This window comes from Watersipora subatra, chromosome 8 (genome assembly GCF_963576615.1).
Source record: "Watersipora subatra chromosome 8, tzWatSuba1.1, whole genome shotgun sequence".
Lineage (NCBI taxonomy): Eukaryota > Metazoa > Bryozoa > Gymnolaemata > Cheilostomatida > Watersiporidae > Watersipora > Watersipora subatra.
This window is the reverse complement of record NC_088715.1, coordinates 50,922,802-50,945,717: the sequence shown is the minus strand read 5'-3', so window position 1 is coordinate 50,945,717 and position 22,916 is coordinate 50,922,802. Positions and strand designations below refer to the sequence as shown.

Here is a 22,916-nt window from a genome sequence, read left to right as displayed (position 1 = left end):
CTGCTACAAAACCCCTATGAAATACTCCAACTGATGATGCAAACACGGTCTCATAGAGATGAGACGAAGGGGTAGTTCTACTTGTATTCTTATCTAGCAAGGAGCTGGCTATTGTTACATAATTAATTCAACAATCTTTCGTTCTGTTATTCATATTTATGAGAGATAAGTTATTTAAAAAAATTATATTAATTGTTTTTAATGGTATGATTTTGTGATCTGACCAATCATCTCGCTGTACCACTATTGACTTTTACTTCTTAACAGGGCTCAGCCATAATCTGTTGTTTCACTTTAGTGTTTGTAAAAGCTAGTAGCAAATGTAGTTTCTCTTTCATGTTAGTCGAAGCTAGTAATAACTGTTGTTTTAGTTTAGTCCTTGTCAGAGCTAGTAATAACTGTTGTTTCACTTTAATCCTTGTTAGGGCTAGTAATAACTATTGTTTTACTTTATTCCTTGTCAGAGCTAGTAATAATTGTTGTTTCACTTTAGTGTTTGTCAAAGCTAGTAATAATTGTTGTTTCACTTTAGTCCTTGTCAGAGCTAGTAATAGTTGTTGTTTCACTTTAGTCCTTGTCAGAGCTAGTAATAGTTGTTGTTTCACTTTAGTCCTTGTCAGAGCTAGTAATAGTTGTTGTTTCACTTTAGTCCTTGTCAGAGCTAGTAATAGTTGTTGTTTCACTTTAGTCCTTGTCAGAGCTAGTAATAATTGTTGTTTCACTTCAGTCCTTGTCAGAGCTAGCAATAACTGTTGTGTCACTTTGGTGTTTGCCGAAACCTGTAATAATTTTAGTTATTCTTTAGTGCTAGTCAAAGCTAGAAATAACAGCTGTTTCACTTTTGTGTTTGTGAAAGTCTGCTCTAAACTGCACTTGAATAAAGACTGCAGCAGACAAGTTCTGTTCCAACTTTCAACTCATAATGACATTGTTTGTTAGCAAGTATATAGCTCTTAATTGTGCAAATAGCAGTTGAGCCTAATAAATGGCCCTACAGCCCAATGAATGGCTGCGTTTGTACAATAGTCCAATAAATGGGTTTTTACGACTATAGGTTTAGTGATACCACCCTACTATCGTCTATTTGCAATTCAAATTTTATAATCCGGCAAGAACAATGATCCATCTTTAGAGAAGTCAAGAGGAGAGATTATGCTATGAGGTCAAAATAATAGATATAAAGTTAACATAATTGTGAATCAATTAATTTAATCAAAATACTCCATTATTGAAGCGACAACTCCAGGCACATAAAAAGTCAGCCTCTTTCATTACACTAGTATACTTACAGAGCACAGGCGTAGTTCAGTTGTTTGACATAAGTTTTTCTATGTTCATTTTGGTCTTTTATAAGTAACTTTTAAATATTCAAGTAGTTTCTTTCTCAAAGTTAACTTTAAAGTTTTTCTCAAAAGTCAAGAGTCAAGCAAGCTAGCGCCTAAAAACTATTTCAATGCAAAAATAAACATTGGCAATGACTCAAAACCATTCTACTAGATATTTTTTGCTGTGTTTTAATTCAGACTAGCTGAATGCTCTGCGTTGCATAAATAATAAAAAAATTTTTGCACAGAAAATTTGTTTTAATCAACATATAAAATATTTACCGTTCTAATTTTTAAATGAAATTGTTTGTTTATTTCTTTGTGTGTTGTAAGTTTAATTAGGTTTATGCTATATGTACATATATTTAAAGCATTATTGGGGAAGTCTGGGCATATATTTTTCTTTTAGTACTTCAAGTGTGCTAGTACAAGTTTTTCTAGTAGTTCAAGTATGCGTATTTTAACCAATCGCTAAAACCAGGCGCGTGACAGACCACCAAACTAACATTTAGATTTATATATACTAGCTGTGTTTCCGGCATTGCCCGAGTATTAAAAATCAGTTTATAAACAATGAAAAGTAATGAGAGTTACCTGCCACTTGCTATTAGCCTGGCACATTTCCAATGAAAAATTTGAGTAAGCTTACTAATGAGAGCTATTCTTCTCACGTTATGCAATCACCCTGCCTAGTATGCAAAGCCATTGGGTATTTGCTCCAATACATCGACATATATCGGCTAGCAAACAAACTAATCTCTGTAGCCTAGTTGGTATGGTGTCGGATTGGTGAACGGGAGAGTCCAAAATCAATCCTTTTTCGGTACGGATTCTTGATTCCAAAATTTTAATAGCTATAGCCGGAATGACACACGCACACACGCACACACAACCTTTGAGAAATATATAGATAGATATGTAGATTAATATTTTTTGCTTGTAATACTTGAACTTTGTTGCAAGCAAAGAAACACCTTATGCATTGTTGTATTTTCATAAACATTTATCATAAACAGCTCATACCTATGTAAAGCACGCCTAGTAGAACCAGTAAATCCTTTCTCTTTTGCATCTAAGGAAATCAAGAAAAATATTTCTTTACATATTTTTAATACCATGCTTATACTCAGTGCGTCTGCCAGATGTTTTGAAACCTGAACACAACAATACTGGTAGCATAACCAATGCACCTTTACAGTTGTGAGCAAATTGGGATTGGGACTGTTTGTCACTGAGAGCCAGCAACAATTTTAGGAGATAAGATTATGGTTGGTATACGAACTAGTACAGTCTCTTACCTTTCACACCAAAGAGCCAACAACTATTTTAGAAGATAAGATTATGGTTGATATATGGATTAGTACAGTCTCTTACCTTTTACACCAGAGAGCCAGCAGCTCTGACCGCCGCAGTTGTCGAGAGTAATGGGACTTTTCCATAGATACGCCAAAGAAATCAACAATATAAAACTCGACAGAATTGCTGCTGTAAATAAGCTTCGCTTGAACATAGCTGAAGAAGCAGACAGCGAGTAGTTGCAATATGTATAGACATCTAGTATAGCCCTTGAAGTTATTTAGTACATTATGCGTATGCGAGATGATCTAACTGACTAAGCACTGAAGCTTGTTGTCAAACCTATAGATGAATAATAAAGAATATTCCCTGATGACCATATAATCAGCAATCAAATATGGCTATTGTTAACAAACTCCTTTCAAAGGGCCACACAAACGCTTTCTATGAGCTGTTTACTGATTGATAAAGCTTGCGCTATGCTCAATAATTGGAACTATCGTACACCGGCAAGTAAATACTTTCTATTTGGTAGTTATCTAGTTATGCTAAGTTTATAGCACCGTTGCTATGCCTAATGCTATGGTTAAAAGATGGAGTTAGTGCACACTGGCGAGTAAATATTTTTTATTTAGCAGTTATATACTCTTGCTGATTTTATAGCATCATTGCTATGCTGAAACCATAACTGTCACATAGAACTTTTATCGTATTTTCTAGGTAAATCAGACACGCTGATTCCGATTTTGTACTCAAAATAAATATTGATCCACTAACTTTCAGAGTAATGAAGGCTTTTTTTCAACGTTTTAATATCGTTCTCGAAAACAACACAATTGGCACAACAAGCACCACCCATAAATATGTGACGTATGCTAGCTTTTTAGGAACGAAAGTTAGGGATGTTTAGTTCGATTTAGAATGACAAAGATGGGTGTCTTAAAAGCCATTGTTATCTAAATTCAGCTTTCAAAATAATTCAGTCTTTTCTGAAAGGTAGATAAGCTATCTAACATCGCATATTTAAAAATGAGCTTAAAAAGCGCGATAACAACGCTAGCTTGTGACCAAATTGCGCTTTTTTGAGCTCATTTTTCTCGACGTTCAGCCTATCAAACATCATGTAACAAGCTACAAGCAATTTTAAATAGTTTATCTACCTTTCATAAAAGACAGATAATTTTACAGACAGACTTTAGATAATAATGGGTTTTAAGACACCCGTATCTATCATTCTAACTCGGACTAAATATCCCTAACTTCCGCTCCTAAAAAGCTAGGCTACGTCACATATTTATGGGTGGAGCTTGTTGTATCGATTGTGTTGTTTGCGAGACGGATATTGAAATGCTTTAATAAAGCCTTCATTACTTTGAAGGTTAGCGGAACAATCTTTATTTTAAGTACAAAATCGGAATCAGGGTGTCTGATTTACCTAAAAAATACGATAAAAGTTGTACGTGACAATTAAAATTTAATGCTATACTCCAAAAATGGAACTACTGCACACCGGCAAGCAAATACTTTCTATTTGATAGTTATCTGCTCATGCAAATTTTATAACATCATTGCTATGCCTAATTTTATGCTTAAAAGATGGAACTAGTGCACACTGACAAGTAAATAATTTTTATTTAGTAGTTATCTCCTCATGCTGATTTCATAGCGTTGCATACTATACTCAAAATATGGAGCTAGTGCACACCGGCTAGTGAATACTTTTTATTTGATAGTTATCTGCTCATGCTAATTTATAACATCATGGCTATGTCTAATGCAATGCTATAAAAGTAAAACTAATGGACACTGGCAAGTATATACCTTCTGTGAGGTAGTTTTCTGCTCATGCTGGTTTTATGGTATTACTAGCATACCATCGTAAAAGAGCATTCTGTTTCAACTTTTTCTGGTAGTTGAGCTAAAAGATATACTGGTAAACAAACTTTAAAGAATTCTAATATTTGTTGTTCATGTTTTGAAAGCTTTATGCGTTCACATAAATTCGTGAAGTTTGGTTTCCATTAGTTCATGTGAAAGAGTAGATAAAGCATTCGGGTCACTTTTAGAAACCTTCATGTTTGAACCTGACAACTTATGATTACAAAATAAGCATGTTTTTCAAACCTGCATGCTGACCAAATGTCATTTTAGTTGTCTTCTGATGCCAGTCTGTTTGAACGACTGACTACAGAATATCTGATGCCAGTTTGTTGAACTCTACACTTCACTGATGCTCTCACCACCTCTCATGCAACATGTGTGTACAAACCACACATTGAAAAATGATAGACACGTATCCTTCAAACCATGGCTGACAAACCATATCAGGAAAATACTAAGCTGGCAATTGTTCCTCTCAAAAATTATGACAGATACATTTCAAACTTTTAGCTATTTTAAGCTTTTAAAAATAACTTTTGTACAAGTGAAGCTGATTGGCTGAACATATGAAAACACAGAAACTAAAAAAGTAGCATTTGCCAAATTAAACAAAAGCTAAAATAAAAGTAGTTCCGCCAGACATGAAAACAAACACTAAAGTGAAACAACATTTATAGCAGACTTCCATAAACAAGCAGATGAAACAACAGATATCGCTAACTTTGACTGACACCAAAGTGAGACAACACTTATTATACTAGCTCTGACAAGGACTAAAGTGAAATAACAGTTATTACTAGCCCTGACAAGGATTAAAGTGAAGCAACAGTTATTACTAGCTTTGACAAGGACTAATGTGAAATAACAGTTATTACTAGCCCTGACAAGGATTAAAGTGAAGCAACAGTTATTACTAGCTTTGACTAACATGAAAGTAAAACAACAGTTATTACTGGTTTTGACCAACACTAAAGTGAAACAACAGATTATGGCTGAGCATGGTTAAGAAGTAAAAGTCAATAGTGGCACAGCAAGATGATTGGTCAGACCAGAACATCATATCATTAAAAACTACAACAATAAACTCATGAAATAGATTCTCTCTCACAAGCATGAATAAGAAAAACAGGTGATATTCAGACTACTGAACCTGATACAGAGCAGTAGAGACAATAAACTGATTGCATTGAGATCAGAAAATGTCAAGGTGACAATCAAGGCCAGACACACTGAGTCTTTGCATCCCAGGCTTTTGTTATGTCTGTTATTTTAGGTGGTTTTTCTGTGGCAAACCTGTATCATAGATTATAATACAAATTTATGGTAGTTCTGTCTCTCCTATAGGAATTTGTCTCTCTTGTACTAAAACTTACAATACTGGTTATAATTGTATAGTTATAAAACTATTGTCAATTATTAAACACACAATTACGTTCATAACAATAGAGAGAGATTTATAGATGGTAATTAACTGAGTCAAACATGCTTGTAAGAATGAAGTCGCTTGCTGCATACATGCGCCTGAAACGGCCTGCAATGATTGGTAGTTTTATTTATACTAGAAGCCTGACAGTTTAGTGTGCCGTGAGAGATTGGCGAGTTTATTCTAAACACCAGTTCCAATCGCAAATAGATACACAATATACACTAATTAGAAAAAGCTATTCTAAAAAACCAAAGAGGGAAGTTAAATGGCGTAGTTGCTAGAGTGTTGGTCAGCCAGGCTGATAGTTGTGAGTTTAAATCAGATGAACGGATGATCACTCTGGCAGTATTGTGCTCTGTGATACATACGCAGGTGTGATAACCAACTCCACAATTATTCCTACATGTGACAAACTAATTGATTGACGCAGGAGGAAAATTGTTGGTCAACCAAGGTGAAAGTCGCGAGTTCGAATACCATTAAAATTAATCATTTTCTTAACCCCTAACCTTAGTTACCGATATACAGCCAAATGGACGGGTGAACACAACACTTATTATAATAAATATTTTATCATTATCTGGTGATGGGCTATTGCACTATGTGACAGAATAGCTTTAGTCTTCCATATGATTATAATAGTTATACCATTTCTGTAATAACGTGTAATATGTGTAATAACATGTATTATGTGTAATAACATGTTATAACCTGTAATATGTGTTATAACGTCTGATAACAAACTGCACAATTATTTTATTTGTGCGGTTGGGTTGTAGAGTGGTTTTCTGCCAATCTAAATTTTGTGAGTTCAAATGTAGTTGAAAGCAATTGTTTGTTATCTTCTAAGAGATGCTTCACACAGATGGACAAATGTATTGTATTAATGTATTATAGTAAAAAATATTATGTGATATGCTGCTGATGTTCTATTCAACCATATGGTAGAGTGACTTTGGTCGCTCCGAGACTTTTGATCTTTTAGTAAGACTTGATCGCTGATATTATAATTTTTACTGCTATTTCTCCTTTGTTTGAGGCCCATTTTAGATTGAAATACACATTTTAATGCTTTACTTCTGCTGCCAAAAGGACTGACTGGTTGGCTGACTTTTCCTTTATATATTAGAGGTCTTGCTGGGTTAAAAATGTATGTTGAAGTTAAAGAGTCTGTTGATATCATGTTGCTATGCAGAGTTTTTGAAATGTAAACTACCAAATTTTAGCTCATTTAAAGCATCAGTTATCTTGTAACTGGCTAAAATGCAAATCTATATTTGGTCACGGCTCACAAAATTTACTGCCTCGACCAATCATATGATGATGCATAAATATAATTTTAGGTTATTGTTATTGCTAGTCTAAGTTCTTAATACTTCAACTATGTACGATCTATTTTCACAAGAAAGGTCTTTTGCTAGCAGTATGTGAGAACATTTTAGTGCTACATTCAACTGGACCCCAAACTGTGGATAGATTTACACAAGTTTGTTTGTATATTTTATCAGAGCCTATTGGTATTTTTCTATCATTTGTGATTGTTTTTCATGTTCAAAGAGATGTAATTGCCAGGATGTTTCAAGATTAAAATTGATAAAACTTGATCGTGGTTAAAACACTCAGAAGAAAAATATGTGCCGAAATGACATCTCTAGTTGCTATGGCTACTATCGCCAAAATTTGCTATTTGCGTTCAAATGAAATGCACTGAGCAATATACATGTATTTATATTGTTTTATAAAAAATGAATTTAGTCATGAAAAAAACAATAACTAATAGTGGAAAGCAAGCAACAACTGACAGGTGTCATGTAGCATTGCGTAAGTGTTATAAGATTCCTCAAGCTTTAGAGCACGCACTAACCTGCATATTTCACAGTTAGCAGAGCCATATTGTACATCATGGGTTTCCCTCCATTTATGATATTTAGTGTAAAGAGTGTCATTTTTATCTGAAAAATATGTCACTACATGACTTATGTATAAAGCAACTATGAAATATAATAAAAAAGAGGTAGAATAACATCGCTAAACAAATGAGAACAGAGTGAATGTGGGCATAATTGACTAGTAATGTATGTATTTAGCATAAACTCGGACAAGAAATTGCACATAAAAACAGAAAAAACATTAGATGTATGCTCAGGGAAACGTCAAGGTCATATGGGGAATCTCTCCCAAACAAACAGAGATAATTCACAAAAAAAAACTTTCAACTATCAATGCTAGTAAAATGAATAATTAATTGAATGAATCATTAGTCATTAATAATGATTAATGACAAATCCCTCATTATTAATGTATTATTATTAATTATTATTATTATTATAACAATTAAGTATTATTAATAATAACAATTATTAAAATTTATTATTGGTAATCATAGTACCATACAATGTATTATTGGTTTTATTATTAATTATTTATTAGTTATTAACTATTATTAATTAATAATAATTAATAACTAATTGTTATTAATTAGTTATTATTTATTTATTATTAATTATTTTATTATTAATTATTATTGGTTAATTATTAAGATTTTTTATTGGGAATATTGAATATTATTAGTTATTGTTAATAGTAATCAATTGTTAATAACCGTAATATTTAATGGTAGATTAATAGTAATGAGTTATTATTAATTACTATTATCATAATATATAATAATGAACGCTTAACCTTGGTTGCTTAAGCTTGGTTAACCTCTCGTTCACCAGGCATTTACCTAACCAATTAAGCTACGAAAGATATGAGTCGTTATCTTGGTTGAAATATGCATAGCACTCTGCACTCTGCAACGTCACAAAAGCTTGCTCTCACAGTTCTTATTAGTTAGTTAGCTAACTAGCTTACTCAAATTAGTCATTGGCCATGTGCCAGGCTAATGCCATGTGGCAGGCAACTACATTACTTGCTATTGTTTATAAGCTGCTTTTTAATACCCGTGCAATGCCGGGCATGCTGCTAGTACAATATATACCGTATTATATATTATTTATGTACTATATATACTATTACTATATATACATGTAATATACAGTACCATACTTTTTGGGCTATTAGATACTTTCTTTGGATGATTTGAGCCATGCGGCTTATATAAGGGTGCGGCTATCATATAGCTTTTTCTTTCACCCCTACGGAGCTTTAACCGGAATCTCTGGTTAGTGCGCCTTTAGTGGTGAAAGAATAAACTAAACAATGCCTTACGGTACTGTTCCATTAGGTACTAGGTTAAAAAGTGTCGATTAATACAAAACTGTGCCATTAAGCACTGTTCTGTTTTAAATAGCAAAGTCGTTGCCGTGGTAAAAAGCACCGTCCTAAGTTCTGCGGCCTATACAAAGGTGCGGCCTATGTATTGTTTTATTATCGTCTTAGGAAAATAAAGCAGATGCGGCTTATATAGGGGTACGGTTTATAGTCCGAAAAGTACGTTAATAGTACTATACAATAATACTGTATAGGATTATTCATTTTAAAGATTGCCTACATGATGTTATGGTATCTTAGCCTGTTTATTTGAGGTCAGCAAGTGTGGGGCCCATGTTAACTTGGGTTAATGGTTTTACAGCGACCTTTCAACTCGCTGTCACATTAAATCTGAAATTTTAAAATTGATGCTTTGTTAAAAGTATTTAATAAAATAAGATTTTATTGGTAGAAACAGGACCAGATTCAAACCCTATTTTTAGTAGATGTTCTTTAAAAGTGATATCACCAGACTAATAGAGATTTTAATAGCGGAGATATTGCCAAATGCTTAAGCTGTATATGAAGCAATTAGGACAGTTTGATAACTGAGATCACCGATGACTATTGTAAAAAACTTATTGAGAGCACGCCAAGGAGACTTAAAGCTGTAATAGAAAATGAGGGACGACATACAAAATATTGACATTAGCAGCATTTGGAGTAACTGTTGCACAGTATAAACTATGTATTCTCTAAATTGTGTCATAGCGTAAACAAAAAAGAAATAGTTTGGTGTAATACCGAAAATCTTAATTTTTCGGAAAAATCAAGGGTGGTCTTAAACTTTTGCAAATGACTGTAAAGGGATAAATTTAAAGAGTTACAAACGAGTATTATATATGTTATTATTATATTATATATTATTATATAATATATACAGTGTTATTATATAAACACATAGAGTATAAATTGCTATTGTTTTCTACCTTCTACAACAGGATGCTAAAAGCAAAACTGCTAAAAATTCGAAATTCAAAAACAGTAAAAAAATTCAAAATTTGTGCTCATCGCTAGAAACAGTTTGATATGACAAGAATAACTGTAAACAATGTTGAACAGCTTTATATCACTAAACCAGCACACCGATATGTTTGTATGGACAATATAAAAATAATTGTAATGTAGGAGGTTTTATCAAAGTTTTACATAAAATATTTTATTTTTGATCTATTTCATATTTTTCCTAAGCGAGATATGATAAACTTAAACAAATTCACTTCTTAATATTCGCAACAAATAATAATAGTAATAATAATAATAAAATTAATAATAATAATAGTAATCAGCTTGAGGCAGTCAAACATGGTAAAGCATGAAACCTCAACATTATTTGCATAGCATAACTAACTGTGCCAATAATAAATCCTGTGCCATAATTTCTTCAGGAAAAAAGCTAAATGCAGCTCATGCAAGTAACTTTTAATACAGTTCGGATTCATCGGCTTCAAGTAGCTATAAATTATCTCACTAGTTGGTTGTGTACTTTGTCGGTGTTCTCTGATGGATCTAAAGATTAAATAAGGTTTCATTGTTCCTTTCTTAACAGAAAAAGGTTTTTTGAAAACCATTTGTCAAACCGTTTACTTGATTGATTAAATTTTGACTTTTTTATGATTATTGTATAACACAATTTTAAAAAAGGTTTCATTTGTAATGAAATTATTGCCAACAAAGTAATACGTTTTTTTACGTCATCAAGTCGTTCGCACACGCGCTTGTTCACGAAAAAGCCGCCATATTTGTAGAAAATGATCGTTTCTCTTTTATTTACTAGTACTTTTAGGTGTTGTTTAATACTATAATAAAAAATTGCAAACAAAAACATCTTTTTCAAATTGTCATTGCAAAAGCTTCGTGTTTTTAACGATAAAATTGTCTATAAAGATGGCCAACAACGATAAAATGACGTCACGAAAAAACGAAGGATAGCAAGCTAAGCAGACAAGGTAAGAGCATACGACTCCAAACAGAATATTGACTGTTTATGTAATACTAGCTGTGCTACCTGGTGTTGCTCGGGTCATAAAAAAGCCTTTGAGCAGAAAATTGATTTGTATTTAACATATAACAACGTTTACCATTCTAACTTTCAAACTACATATTATGAAAAATGTGTTTTGTGTAGTTAAAATAAATTAAAAGAGAAAATAAAACCAACTGTAAAAGTTTGCAAACTTTGTCAAACAACTGTAACTTTCAAACTTCATATCATGAAGATAAAGTTTTGTACAGGACAACTAAAGCAAAAATAAATAAAACAACTGTAAAGGTTTTCAAACCACTGTAAATTTAAAATTTCCATTACTTTCAGCAGCGTATATTTTTTATTAACGTATATAAGCGGTACACAAATTGCCAAATTTTAATTTCGTAGATAAATTATTGTTGATATTGTGGGCAGAAATAAATGAAAAAAAATGAAAAAAATGAAATGAAAAAATAATGAAAAAAAAAATGAAAAAGCATCGTGTTGCATAAACATCGGTCCCAAAATAGTTTTCACCAGAGAAATCGTAATGCATGCTTGCAATGGTAAAATAATTAACATGGGCATGGAATATTTGTTATATGAAAACATTTTTGATCAATATTCCGCTCTAGCTCAGTGGTAGAGCGTCTATATAAGCAACTTGTCGATGCTTTCGTTGTGAGTTCATATCTATCTGTATGTGAAATTTTAACATCAAGATTTTAATAGCTATAGCCGGACAAACCGAAAACAGACAAAAAACTTTGAGAAATATATTTATATATGTAGATGCATGTACTTCAAAGTGTTAATTAAATTGTGTTAAACTTGAAAGATGTAATGGAACAAGTTCAAAATAAAACGGTGATAGACGTTAAGCATAAAACAATAAATGCAATTAAAAATTTGTAACAAAATGGCAGCTGTTAGCGTTTTTTTTAATTCAGGTTTTCTTTACATAATTGTCTTAATACTTGAGCATTCCATCACAAGTCTTTTACAAATTGAATTAGAGAGTATACTGCCAAAACAAACAGTAATAAGTAAAATTTTGGCTTGCATAAATCGTCATTGTATAGTCAGATAATTAAATTTATGGCTGCCCAAAAACCTTTTTAAATTGGATTTTTTTTAAGTACAAGTGTTTATTAAAGGTCAAAGTAAGTGAGCTAGACTTAGAAACACAGAATTCTTGACATAAAGTTAACATGCCTTGCGAAGCCTTCATCAATCTCTGGTTGTTTGCTCATAAAAAGGGTCAGCATTTTGGCACAAACAGTGATTGTAATTCAACCATTCTATGACTAGCCTATACCTGCGGATTAATAACCAAGTGTACATTTACAGTAGTCTTACTCCATGCTTACCTAGTTTTAGTAAATACTGTGAGAGGTGTTGAGGTGAAAGGAAGTCATCAACGTGTATGAATGAATTAGGAGGGCCAACGCTTTCATAAGTTTTTCTAGGAGCTCCCATAACTATTGGAACCTGTAAAAGTAGCGAGTTTTGGATCCTACTTTGGAACAAGTACTGGCAACACTTGTCATACCGCTATAGTGGTCAAAGACTAATTAAATGCTTTTCACAAGCCTTACTTGGCAAGCACCTGTCAGCACATGCCACTAGTATGGTTTTGACGAGCTTCTTTGCTTGCTATGGAGAGCGATTTAGTAATATCAAATAATCAAAGACTTACCACATTACCTAAATAATTTTTTGATATTTCTAGGAACTGATGAATGTGAAAAATGTTATTAGTAGCAATTTACGAAACTAAAAAACTAATTTGTTTTTATGCATGGCACTAGCCATTGTTTTTATACACAGAAATGCATTTCTACTCTTTTTGTGTTAGTTTGAAAAAAATATTTGGTGTCAAAAAGGAAAAGATGAAGTTTAAAAACAAGTCATTTACAGCAATAACTGTATTTGATTGACCTTTACGATTATGAACTCAGAGCTTAGCCTACATGTATATTAGATAATTGAGGCAAGAAAGATTATTGCACGATTCAGCATATGGCAGCAATGTGTTTGCCGTACATATAGTCAGCTTGTAAATGTGACCATTTGAAAGAAATTTCAACAAATCTTGTTGGTAGTATAAAATTAGGCTTCTCAATATGCAAGTATTTTAGGTATTTGTTCAGAGAGATTTGATATTCAGTGTCATCCATATTCAGAAATATACTTCAAAAAAGTCAAATGTTTTTATAGAGATACTAATTTCCTAAAATGCGGCATGATAAAAAATGAACTTGCAGTAAATATTTATAGTTTTTATTAAAAAGTATATCAAGTTTCTAAATATCTTTCAGGAAGTATTTAGAGAGTATCTAGAAAGGAAGTTTTGATGTTTAAAGTGGTCTGACAGACAAAATTCTCTAAGGCTAGAAGTGACATGACTTGATTGTGGTTAAATTGTTTAAAAAATGTTTGAAATCACGTCACTAGTTGCTATCGTTGCACTAGTCGATATTTGCAATTGCGTTCAAGTTGCAGCGCTATGCGTTTTTATTCTGTTGGTCTCTTGCAACTATAAACATCATAATCAAACTTTCACTTGATCTGAACGTTTTAACCGGTTTTGGTAAATTGAGTTTTGGTAGTCGTAATCTATATACATCCTGGAAGTCAGATTATCTCAAACATAAAAAACAATCACAAACTTTAGAAAAATACTGACAATTTCTGATAAAATCTACTAAAATTTTGCGCACGTTCGACTAAAACATCATGATATTTTATAATCAATGCTATAATTTACTACTACTAGGACAAAAAAGATATATAGTTTTTATTGAGAACTATAAGTTTACCATTCCTTCTTTGAGAGCTTTCCAGAACTTCTCAGTGATGTATTCCTGGCACATTGAGTTCTCAAATGCCAAATAGAACTTGTACTTCCTTTTTAACGTTATGAGACAACTGTATTGGTGGTCACAAGGATCTCCATGGGTTTTGTTACACGCCCCGATCATATCAACCTGTGAACAGAGGCTATATACGTATTATAATTGAGGAAGCCATCAAAAGAAGTCAAGTGCTAATTAAAAGGTAGACAATATGAACTTATATTAAAGATGGCCTTAGAAAAGCTTTCAAAGATTTGGTCAAAAAGTTTTGGTATTTTTTTATCATTTGTGATTGTTTTTGATGTTTGAAGTGATCTGAATGCCAGGATGTTTCAATAATACAATCAACAAAAATTGCTTGAGGTTAAAACGTTTAGATGAAGCAAAAGTGCAATTATGAACAAACACGAACCAACCTTAATATGCAAACTCTTTTAACAGTTGTTATGAGTACATATTACTACCACATTTATTAATAATAAGATTGTTTTTAAAGACTAGTACTAATAGCCTCTGTATATGTCTTTTTATATAGACAATGCTGAAGTTTTGCTTGAATCCTACTTGATACACATAAAATATATACTAGTTTTTGTTTGCAAGGAAGTTTATAGATGGTTGGGCAATTGAGTAAACATGACAGTGTAATCATCAGCAAGTCTAAAGCATAAAAAGTATATAAAGTAAACATACGAAAACAAATTAAAGTTTCTTATTTTAAACTTTGTTCAAAACAGCTAATATTAATGAAATACCCATACTGGTTATTTTAGCGATGTGCATGTATACATAATATGCTCGTCAGTACAAAGTACGTAAAGCAACAAGTGTATTGTCTGTGACTAAAATTCCAGAACTGTCTGGGACTAAAAATTTTATTTTCTTTAATTCTTAGTATTTTGAACTGTGAATAGCCTAATTCCAATGAAAACATAATCTTATGTTGTAACTGAGTTACTGTAACATGATGTTACAGTAACTCAAGCCATTTTCTTGGAAGTCAAGTTACATAATACTTGAAGTAGCTTTTAAATTTAGATTTCAAATTGAGTGATTTTAACTCAAAGCTATTTTACTGATTTCAAACTACCAAATTTATAAATTCACTTGGAAACTTGGTCATATTTGTATATTTTAATATAATTTCAAACTATTCAGATTTGATTGTCTCAGTTCAGTTTTTCTGCACTACTTTCAGACATAATTTTGGAGTTACCCTCTCTATGCTACCAATAACTCCAATGAAACCTTTTTAGCATACACTGATTGTGTTTGTTGCAGAGCAAGGGTGCACAGGCTTGTATTTTGAAAACATGATATTATTTTTTCAAAATCTCAAGCTAGAACCTTTATTGATACCTTGCCATCCATTAAAGCGATGAGCTTACTTACTTACTTACTTATCAACATACCCTACCAGCTCAGTTACAGTGGAACCTCGGTTTTCGAAAACAATCCGTTCCAGAAGGTTGTTTGTGAACCAAGTTGTTCGAGATCCGAAACAAGTTTGCTCATTAAAATTAATGTATGTAAATTTTAATCCATTCCAAATCGATTTAACAACTTCAGTAAAGTAGTTTTTAACATTTTACATAATAATCTATACTGTATACTGCATACTATAAATAAAAACGGATAAATATAGATCGTATTCAATTTTAATAAACGATTTCTATCTATGATGATGAAAAAAACAAAGAGTAAACATTTTGTATGTTTTGCTCGTAAAACATCGAAAACATTAAAGGTTACAATAAAATACAAAAAATTGCAGAAATTGATTACGAAACAGCAAAAATTGCAACAGATCAGTTACATCGAAAGTCGTGAAAAAAAGAGAATGGACACAGCAATGGCACGTTTACTTCACATTTGAAAAAGAATCCTCCTCTAAAACAATTTAGGGTAAATCGACTGGAGGAGTTGTGTCCCTAAAAAATCTCTTCGATAGAGGCGACATCCTCCCAGATGGCTCCTTTTTGTACAGAATTTATGACGCGAAACTTCTTCCTTTGTTTGAGAACCTTCCGAAAGTGGCTCATAACAACATCGTTAAACGTATAAACATGCTGTTTCTGGAGCTGCGCCGAATGTTTAATTCCAATGCGCATGGTCCGGTTCGGTCAAGAACCGAATTTATGGTTGAGATAAGAGGATAACAAATCTCAAATCTTTTGGTCGAAAACTGAGTTGGTCAAGAACCGGAGTGTGCGAGAACTGAAGTTCCACCGTATCTTGTGTCGCACATTGCAAAAACTACTGTAATTATGAAAGAAACGTGATTGAAGTTTGAATGTTTCACGTATACCGCAATCGTGACATTTTGTGCTTAGAAAACTGAAAGCGAAAGCTTTCGTGTGAACATATATACGTGTCAGAGATATTGATGGCTCAGAAACTATCTTTCCCATAAAATTGTCTTCTCTTGTCAGTAGCACTCGATACCAAGCCAGTCAGGGTGACTCATACCGACCCGTTTAGACATGAAAGCATAAGCGATGAGAGGATCTTACCTGAACGTATTTCTCTAGCTCTTTTTTGTAATCCATCCTTTTGCGGGAACCACAGTTAGATACCATCCAGAAAATTAACCTGGTCTTTCCCGCGGCATAGTCTGCAAAAATAGCCAATGTTTATATGACTTTAGAAAGAAACTAAATAGCGACCTTGACCTGCTTGATCAAGTCAACTTTGCTTTGAAACTCGGTTTTGTCTTGACACAGTTTGCAAGAAAAAGAATGGAAAATAAACTTTATTCTACTGCCTCCGTGTTTTAATAACTACATTAAAAATATATCTGTTTAAAAAAACCAAAACAAAAATTTCAGAGAGAGTTAAGTAACAATTGTATCAACTATTAAAAGCTTCTACACTATCAAAGGTTTTAATGCTTGAAGAATTTGTTGTTAGTGAGGTCAAATTCAAGGGATCTGTAATCATTATTTGAAATTTTTGAAGCTATTCTAAAGCTGGAGTTGTTGTACCTTGTGCTAAATATATTAATAAAGAAGTTCGATTGCTCAGAAGATTCTGGAAACCTCAATTCAAGAGACAAGTAATCCATTCTGAATGTTTTTCTAGTTGCGAAGTCACAAAGAGCACTTGATAAGCTTGTAGAGCTACAGTGCCAAGAGGCACCCATCCTGCATCTTTGATACCGAAAAATCAACAAGCGAAATTTATATCATATCTGTTTACGGATTACAGGCAAGGTAAGCAAAAGTAGACCATAGCCTGTGTGCCTGGCTTCTGCAAAATAGTTCATACTTACATTCACAACAAAAATGTTTTTGGCAGACAATATCATCTATGTATTATTAATATATGTTTGACTTACTGTCAGATATATTATAGTAAAACTAATCACTCCGCTTTTACAGAAATGAAAATAGCTGTACCAATTTTCATTTCTGTGTAAATGAAAATTCATTCTGCCAAGTGCTAGTTTGTGATCAAATTGACAATTGGCAGTGAGAAACCGCAAGTGATCAATTTAATCACAAATGATCAATTGGCAGTGATCAAAACTCATACTCACAACACATTAATCAAAGCTGTATTTTGTAGGCTATTTCTGTTTGTTTGTTAGTTTTTAGTAATAGCCGTATTCGATAAGATGACTGATGATTTTAAGATAAGATGTTAAGATGATAGGATGTTTTTAATTCGCTTCCCAGCTATTGATCTAAACTACCAAACAATGTTAAAGCCCCATATAGCTTCAATCTTTAGTTATTAGTTATTAGCACACTCTAACTTGTTCAGCCTGGGAAGCTGGAGCTATACTCGCTCTGCACTGATTGGTTGTCATAATCAATCTGTTGTTTGCAAGTTTTATAAGTTCAAACTGGAACCCGGCCAATTATTTTAAAGGTTTTTACTCAGCCAAAAATAGCTTATTGAATTTATAGTCAGAGGAAGATTTCAGCAAAATCTGTCCGATGGTCAGCCATTGTACAGACTGATTTAGCCCTGAAAAGAAGCGTGCTGTAATTTGATTATTTTTCTAATTTGTTTACAGATTGCTATGGTATTTATTAAAATGGTTGTAGATAACATTTTATGGTTTATATATTTTGCTTGTTACATGTTGATTTTTTAAATACTCAACTGATTTCGTTGCTTAAAAAACTTCTTTAAAAATTTAAGGTTTTAAACTTTATTTTATTTGTCATTATAATTGATTCCCACTTTGTTAGCATATACATGTAGGCCTATTAGTACAGCGAAAGACAGGATTGAGGATGTTAGGTATAATACTTTTGCAACAAACAGACAACAATAAAGCAAATATGAGTTCCATTTGTCAATATACTGGTCGATTCTCCTGTAATCGCGCAAGTACATCTCAAGTTTGCAGGTTTGTGCAAAATTCTACATGGATCGAATTTGTGAAATGGAATAACAGGGAACGCAGCTGTTGTCTAATGAAAGTAGGCTTTTAATGAATGATTAAGGGCAGTTTTCAAGCTTCTTCATGAAAATGTAAAAAAGTTAATTTTTTTATGAAAGTAGCACGAACGTAACTTACTAGAGATCTTTGTTGCGGAAGGGAGTTTGACAGTATATCCGTATGGATAGAAGATATCTGCATCTTGCTGCCATGTTAGAGTATAGTTGAACATATATCGAGCAAAGGACAGTTCTTTTCCACTCAGAGTAGCAGTCTGTCGCTCTCTTGCAAAAAACATTCTAACTTGGTTGGAGTTACCCCTTTCAGTCGGCCATATTCCTTCTGCTCTGTAAATACCAAAATTGGCAATAATATCTACGAGTTTATAGTTTTTGTTTACTTGAGAAATAGAAGGAGCTAAAGGCTATAAACTTAATTAAAGAACTACTATTGCTTAGATGATGAGTGTTAAGGAGATTCTCCTAGAGCAGTCTTCATTGCATTTTGCATGGATTGTGAATTGAGCATAGCTGATCATGGAATAGTAGATGTGTGTACCTACATTTTCATGATTTAATAATGGGTAAAGATTACTTCTAGTGAAGCAGTCTTACTGAACTTGAGATAAGCTATGGGACTAGATAACTGTTTAGACCCAGTAACCTTTACTGATCGCCAGAAATGACAACTTTCCAACGCCATCAATACTTTCTGTTTATTTTAAAATGACTTTAAAATAGTTTTGCTGGTTCCAACTTTTTATAAGAGATAATAAAATAAATATTTTTTATAACTTGCAGTCTTTTATTTATTTGTTAAATTCACTGAAAAATGCTGTTTTGTCATTCTATATTCCAACTAAACAATAATACCAAATAAAATCAATACAGATTAAAGCTAGCAGAAATTGTTGTTACGAACACTAAAATTAAAAAAATTCTGTAGTCATGCGTGCATGTATTTCTGTTTGATTGTATAGCTATCATGTAAAACGCACATAGTAAGTGCACTGATATAACATGCATAATATAATCAGAATGGCATCAAGACAAACAAAAGGTAAAATTATGAATCATGCATAGAATAAACAATATTTATACCTTTAGTTATGTTCGGTCCATGCAGATAATTAAAGGTGTATACATGTATATAGTTTGCATAACATTAGAAAAAAAGTGCAACCTTCATTGAAGTCTGCCCTTGTACTAGAGGCATAGCTGCAATGTGGACTTCATGGCATGTGATGTGAAGCATGTAATGTGGGCATAAGATTAAAACTCTAGCATATGGTAGACAAATTCTGAGTGTCAGATAATAAGAATTAGACACGAGTACGATGCACGACTTGCTGTTGTGTAGTGAGTGCATGCGAGCGTGGGCACAACCTGAGGGTCAACACTGACAACATCCATTACAACAATGTGTAAGTCTCAAATGCTCATAGTTTACGGTTTTAGTCATTGTATAGTTTGAGAGTTATCAGCCCATGCATGTGCATAAACCAAAAATTCATCTGTTAGGTTTCACATCGTTATTTTTTGCAATGCAAACAAAAGCATGCATGCTAAAAAATTATACTGATGTTTTAATCAACACTTTACTTCTGAATATACGAGATACCTCGTATACCAGATAAAGCAGAAGATTAACCCCAAAACAGCGCTAATAGAGAGGTAGATTGAGTAGAAAGGCAGGGTGTGCATAGAAAAAGTTAGAACAGAGGTAGATTATTCAGATAGGCAGGACATGTAAAGAGATAAAAAGTGTAGAAAAGTTGGTACCTAGAGATGTAGGAACACAGGCTAAAAACGAAGATAAGTAGGGTATGTAGAGAGGTGAAGGATGTAAAAAGGTGGAGTAAGCACAGAGACGCAAGTTAAGTAAAGTGTCTACAAAAGCAGGAGTTGTACTGATATAGGCTACGTGTGTACAGAACAAAGAACATACAGTGGTAGTATACAAACAGGAGAAGGCTTTGTTCTAAGGTAGAGCTGGGGCTTTGTAAAGGTATTGATTACAAACAGAAATATAAAGAAAGATAATGGTCACTTTAACACATATAAAATTTTAATTACCCGTTTACACTTATTCTATTTAAATGCTTAGTACAAGTTTGAACAGCATCGTCTCCTCTACATGAGCTAAAGTGAGAAAGCTCACACAGCCCTGGTTAGATAATTTAACAATTTTTTTGGTGACAAGCTTACAGTATTAACTATCTGTTTGTATCACAGATTATTTAGCTTACGGTTCATGAGAACAAAATACTTTATTTTGTTCTCAGTAAAGTACCACTCTATGACAAGTTTACAAAAATTTAAAGTACTTAAATCGACATGCTATTGGCTAACAACTTGTGGATATGTCTGGTTTTGGCCAATCAAAAACTTGCTTGCAATCTGTCATACTAGAGGTTTTCCACTTTAATCCCACGTACAACTACCAGTTCTGAAAGCTAATGAAAAAAGCAACAACCGCTAAAAATTATTTTCTAATGCAAAACAATACCTTTTGCATTTGTTTAATGTAAATAACCAAAAATACTTTTTGGATGTCCCAGGCTAAAAATCCAAAGGTTTGAACTGACCTGGTGGTAATGGGAAAAACATATTTTCTGATTTGATCATTTTATGGCCAGTTTCTCAATTTATTTAGCCTAACTCATAACTACGACTAATAATATGCACACAAAATTATATCTGAGGTAGTTTTTGGAAACAAGATTGTTTGCATTGCAAATGGACTACCGTAAGATTTCTCCACAAATCTCTCTCGCCAATGGCCTGTAAATGGCAACACCAACTTCTTAAGTCTATATATACGTAATTATTACATCTTTTAAGGAAGGTTAACTATGTATACATACACAAAATATTTTAGCTTTATTTTGCTGCCTTCCTTTTTTATAGAACGAGGAGTTTGGAAGAGAACCAAGTCAGCGTCGGCAAAGAGAGCTTTGTCACCTGTAAGTCTGCACTTGAAAGGACAGTGAGCAAAATCTTTCTCTTGGCCGGAGAACCACCAGATAGGGCTGGGGCTGATCTGGTGGTAAAAAAGTATTAAAGGCAAAACTTCTTTTTTTGGTTGAACAGTCGAAGTTGGCGGGTGTTTGGTAGAAGCTGGCAGTTCTGCAGACGGTGAGATTGAAGTACGACTCGTCATTGTAGGATGAGCAACAAAGTGAGAGGATCCGAATGCTTGTTTTGCCGAATCATCAGAGTCTGGTAAAAGCTCTCTGCTAACATTCATAAAATCTGAAATAAATAAGTACTCAATAATTGCATTTAAAATCCATCGAAAAATGATTGAGTTTGAATTCGGAAAGTTTGATTGTTAATTCTTAGAGGGCAGCTGTAATCTACGGAGCAGAGTGCTTAGAAGGTAAACAAAAACAAAAGTTCGAAACCTTGTTAAAAACTGTTTGTGTTGTCAGAAAACTGTTTTCTCACAACTTGTTGAAAAAACATTGTGGTTAAAAACACATACATACTAGTATCAGAATGTTACCACTCTATACAAGCATTGAGATGTACATGTACCTAAATACACCATTCTCACTGCATACTAGTATCAGAATGCTACCACTCTATACAAGCATTGATATGTACATGTACCTAAATATACCATTCTCACTGCATACTAGTATCAGAATGTTACCACTCTATACAAGGATTGAGATGTACATGTACCTAAATATACCATTCTCACTGCATACTAGTATCAGAATGTTACCACTTTATACAAGCATTGATATGTACATATACCTAAATATACCATTCACACTACATACTAGTATCAGAATGTTGCCACTCTATACAATTATTGATATGTACATGTAGCTAATCACTTTTTACAAGTACCATCATGCAAGGACGTCTTTATAGTCCTTTGACATCTTTATCCTTGAGGTATAAGATTAACATGTACCTTCTACGTGTTTGTGCTAAAGGTTTGTCTACATTCCTCAAGAAATTTTGAATAAAAGGAACAATACATTAATTGCTTTCTATTACACAAATTTTTGTGTTAGTATTGTCTATACCACGCATTCATTCCACAACTAAGTAAGAGATCAAGTAACTGTGAGCTGTTGGCCTGTAGAACAGTTTTAGGCTAGAATTCAAAACTCAAAAAATTGAAATTGAAATAAGAAAATCGCTGACAATAGCTTTTCTCTAAACTTGAGAAACCTTAGTCTGCAAATAATTAAGGTTTCACCTTGATGTGTCAATGGCAGTGTTAAAAACATTTGATCATTTGCATGCTGTTGTGTTATACACCATTTTAATGTACTGTGCCAATACGCAGTTTAGTATTGCAGATCAAATATTATCCTGAATGCGCCTAAATTACTGGAATGTCACTGTTCACAGCGGCCACCAGACTTGCACCGGTCATCTGTTTCTTTTGAACAAAGAATTGTAGAAAACTTGTTCCATTTTTAAAACCGTTTTGTTGATAGTCACAGGTTATTTTTATTTGTGAACATTATCGACAAACTGAATTTTCGTTC

General features: G+C 33.0%; 1 protein-coding gene across 1 annotated transcript in view; it reads right to left on the bottom strand.

The window, feature by feature from the left end:
- The window catches only part of LOC137402679 (uncharacterized), a 41,916-nt gene extending 20,264 nt beyond the window's left edge, over positions 1–21,652 (bottom strand). The window contains exons 1-6 of the mRNA XM_068089184.1: positions 21,270–21,652; positions 18,542–18,750; positions 16,524–16,624; positions 13,975–14,142; positions 12,523–12,643; positions 2,700–2,837 (exon numbers count right to left, since the gene is read on the bottom strand). Coding sequence (XP_067945285.1) covers positions 2,700–2,837; positions 12,523–12,643; positions 13,975–14,142; positions 16,524–16,624; positions 18,542–18,750; positions 21,270–21,652 — 1,120 coding nt within the window. The remainder of the gene's footprint in view (positions 1–2,699; positions 2,838–12,522; positions 12,644–13,974; positions 14,143–16,523; positions 16,625–18,541; positions 18,751–21,269) is intronic.
- Between the last annotated feature and the right edge of the window lie 1,264 nt (positions 21,653–22,916).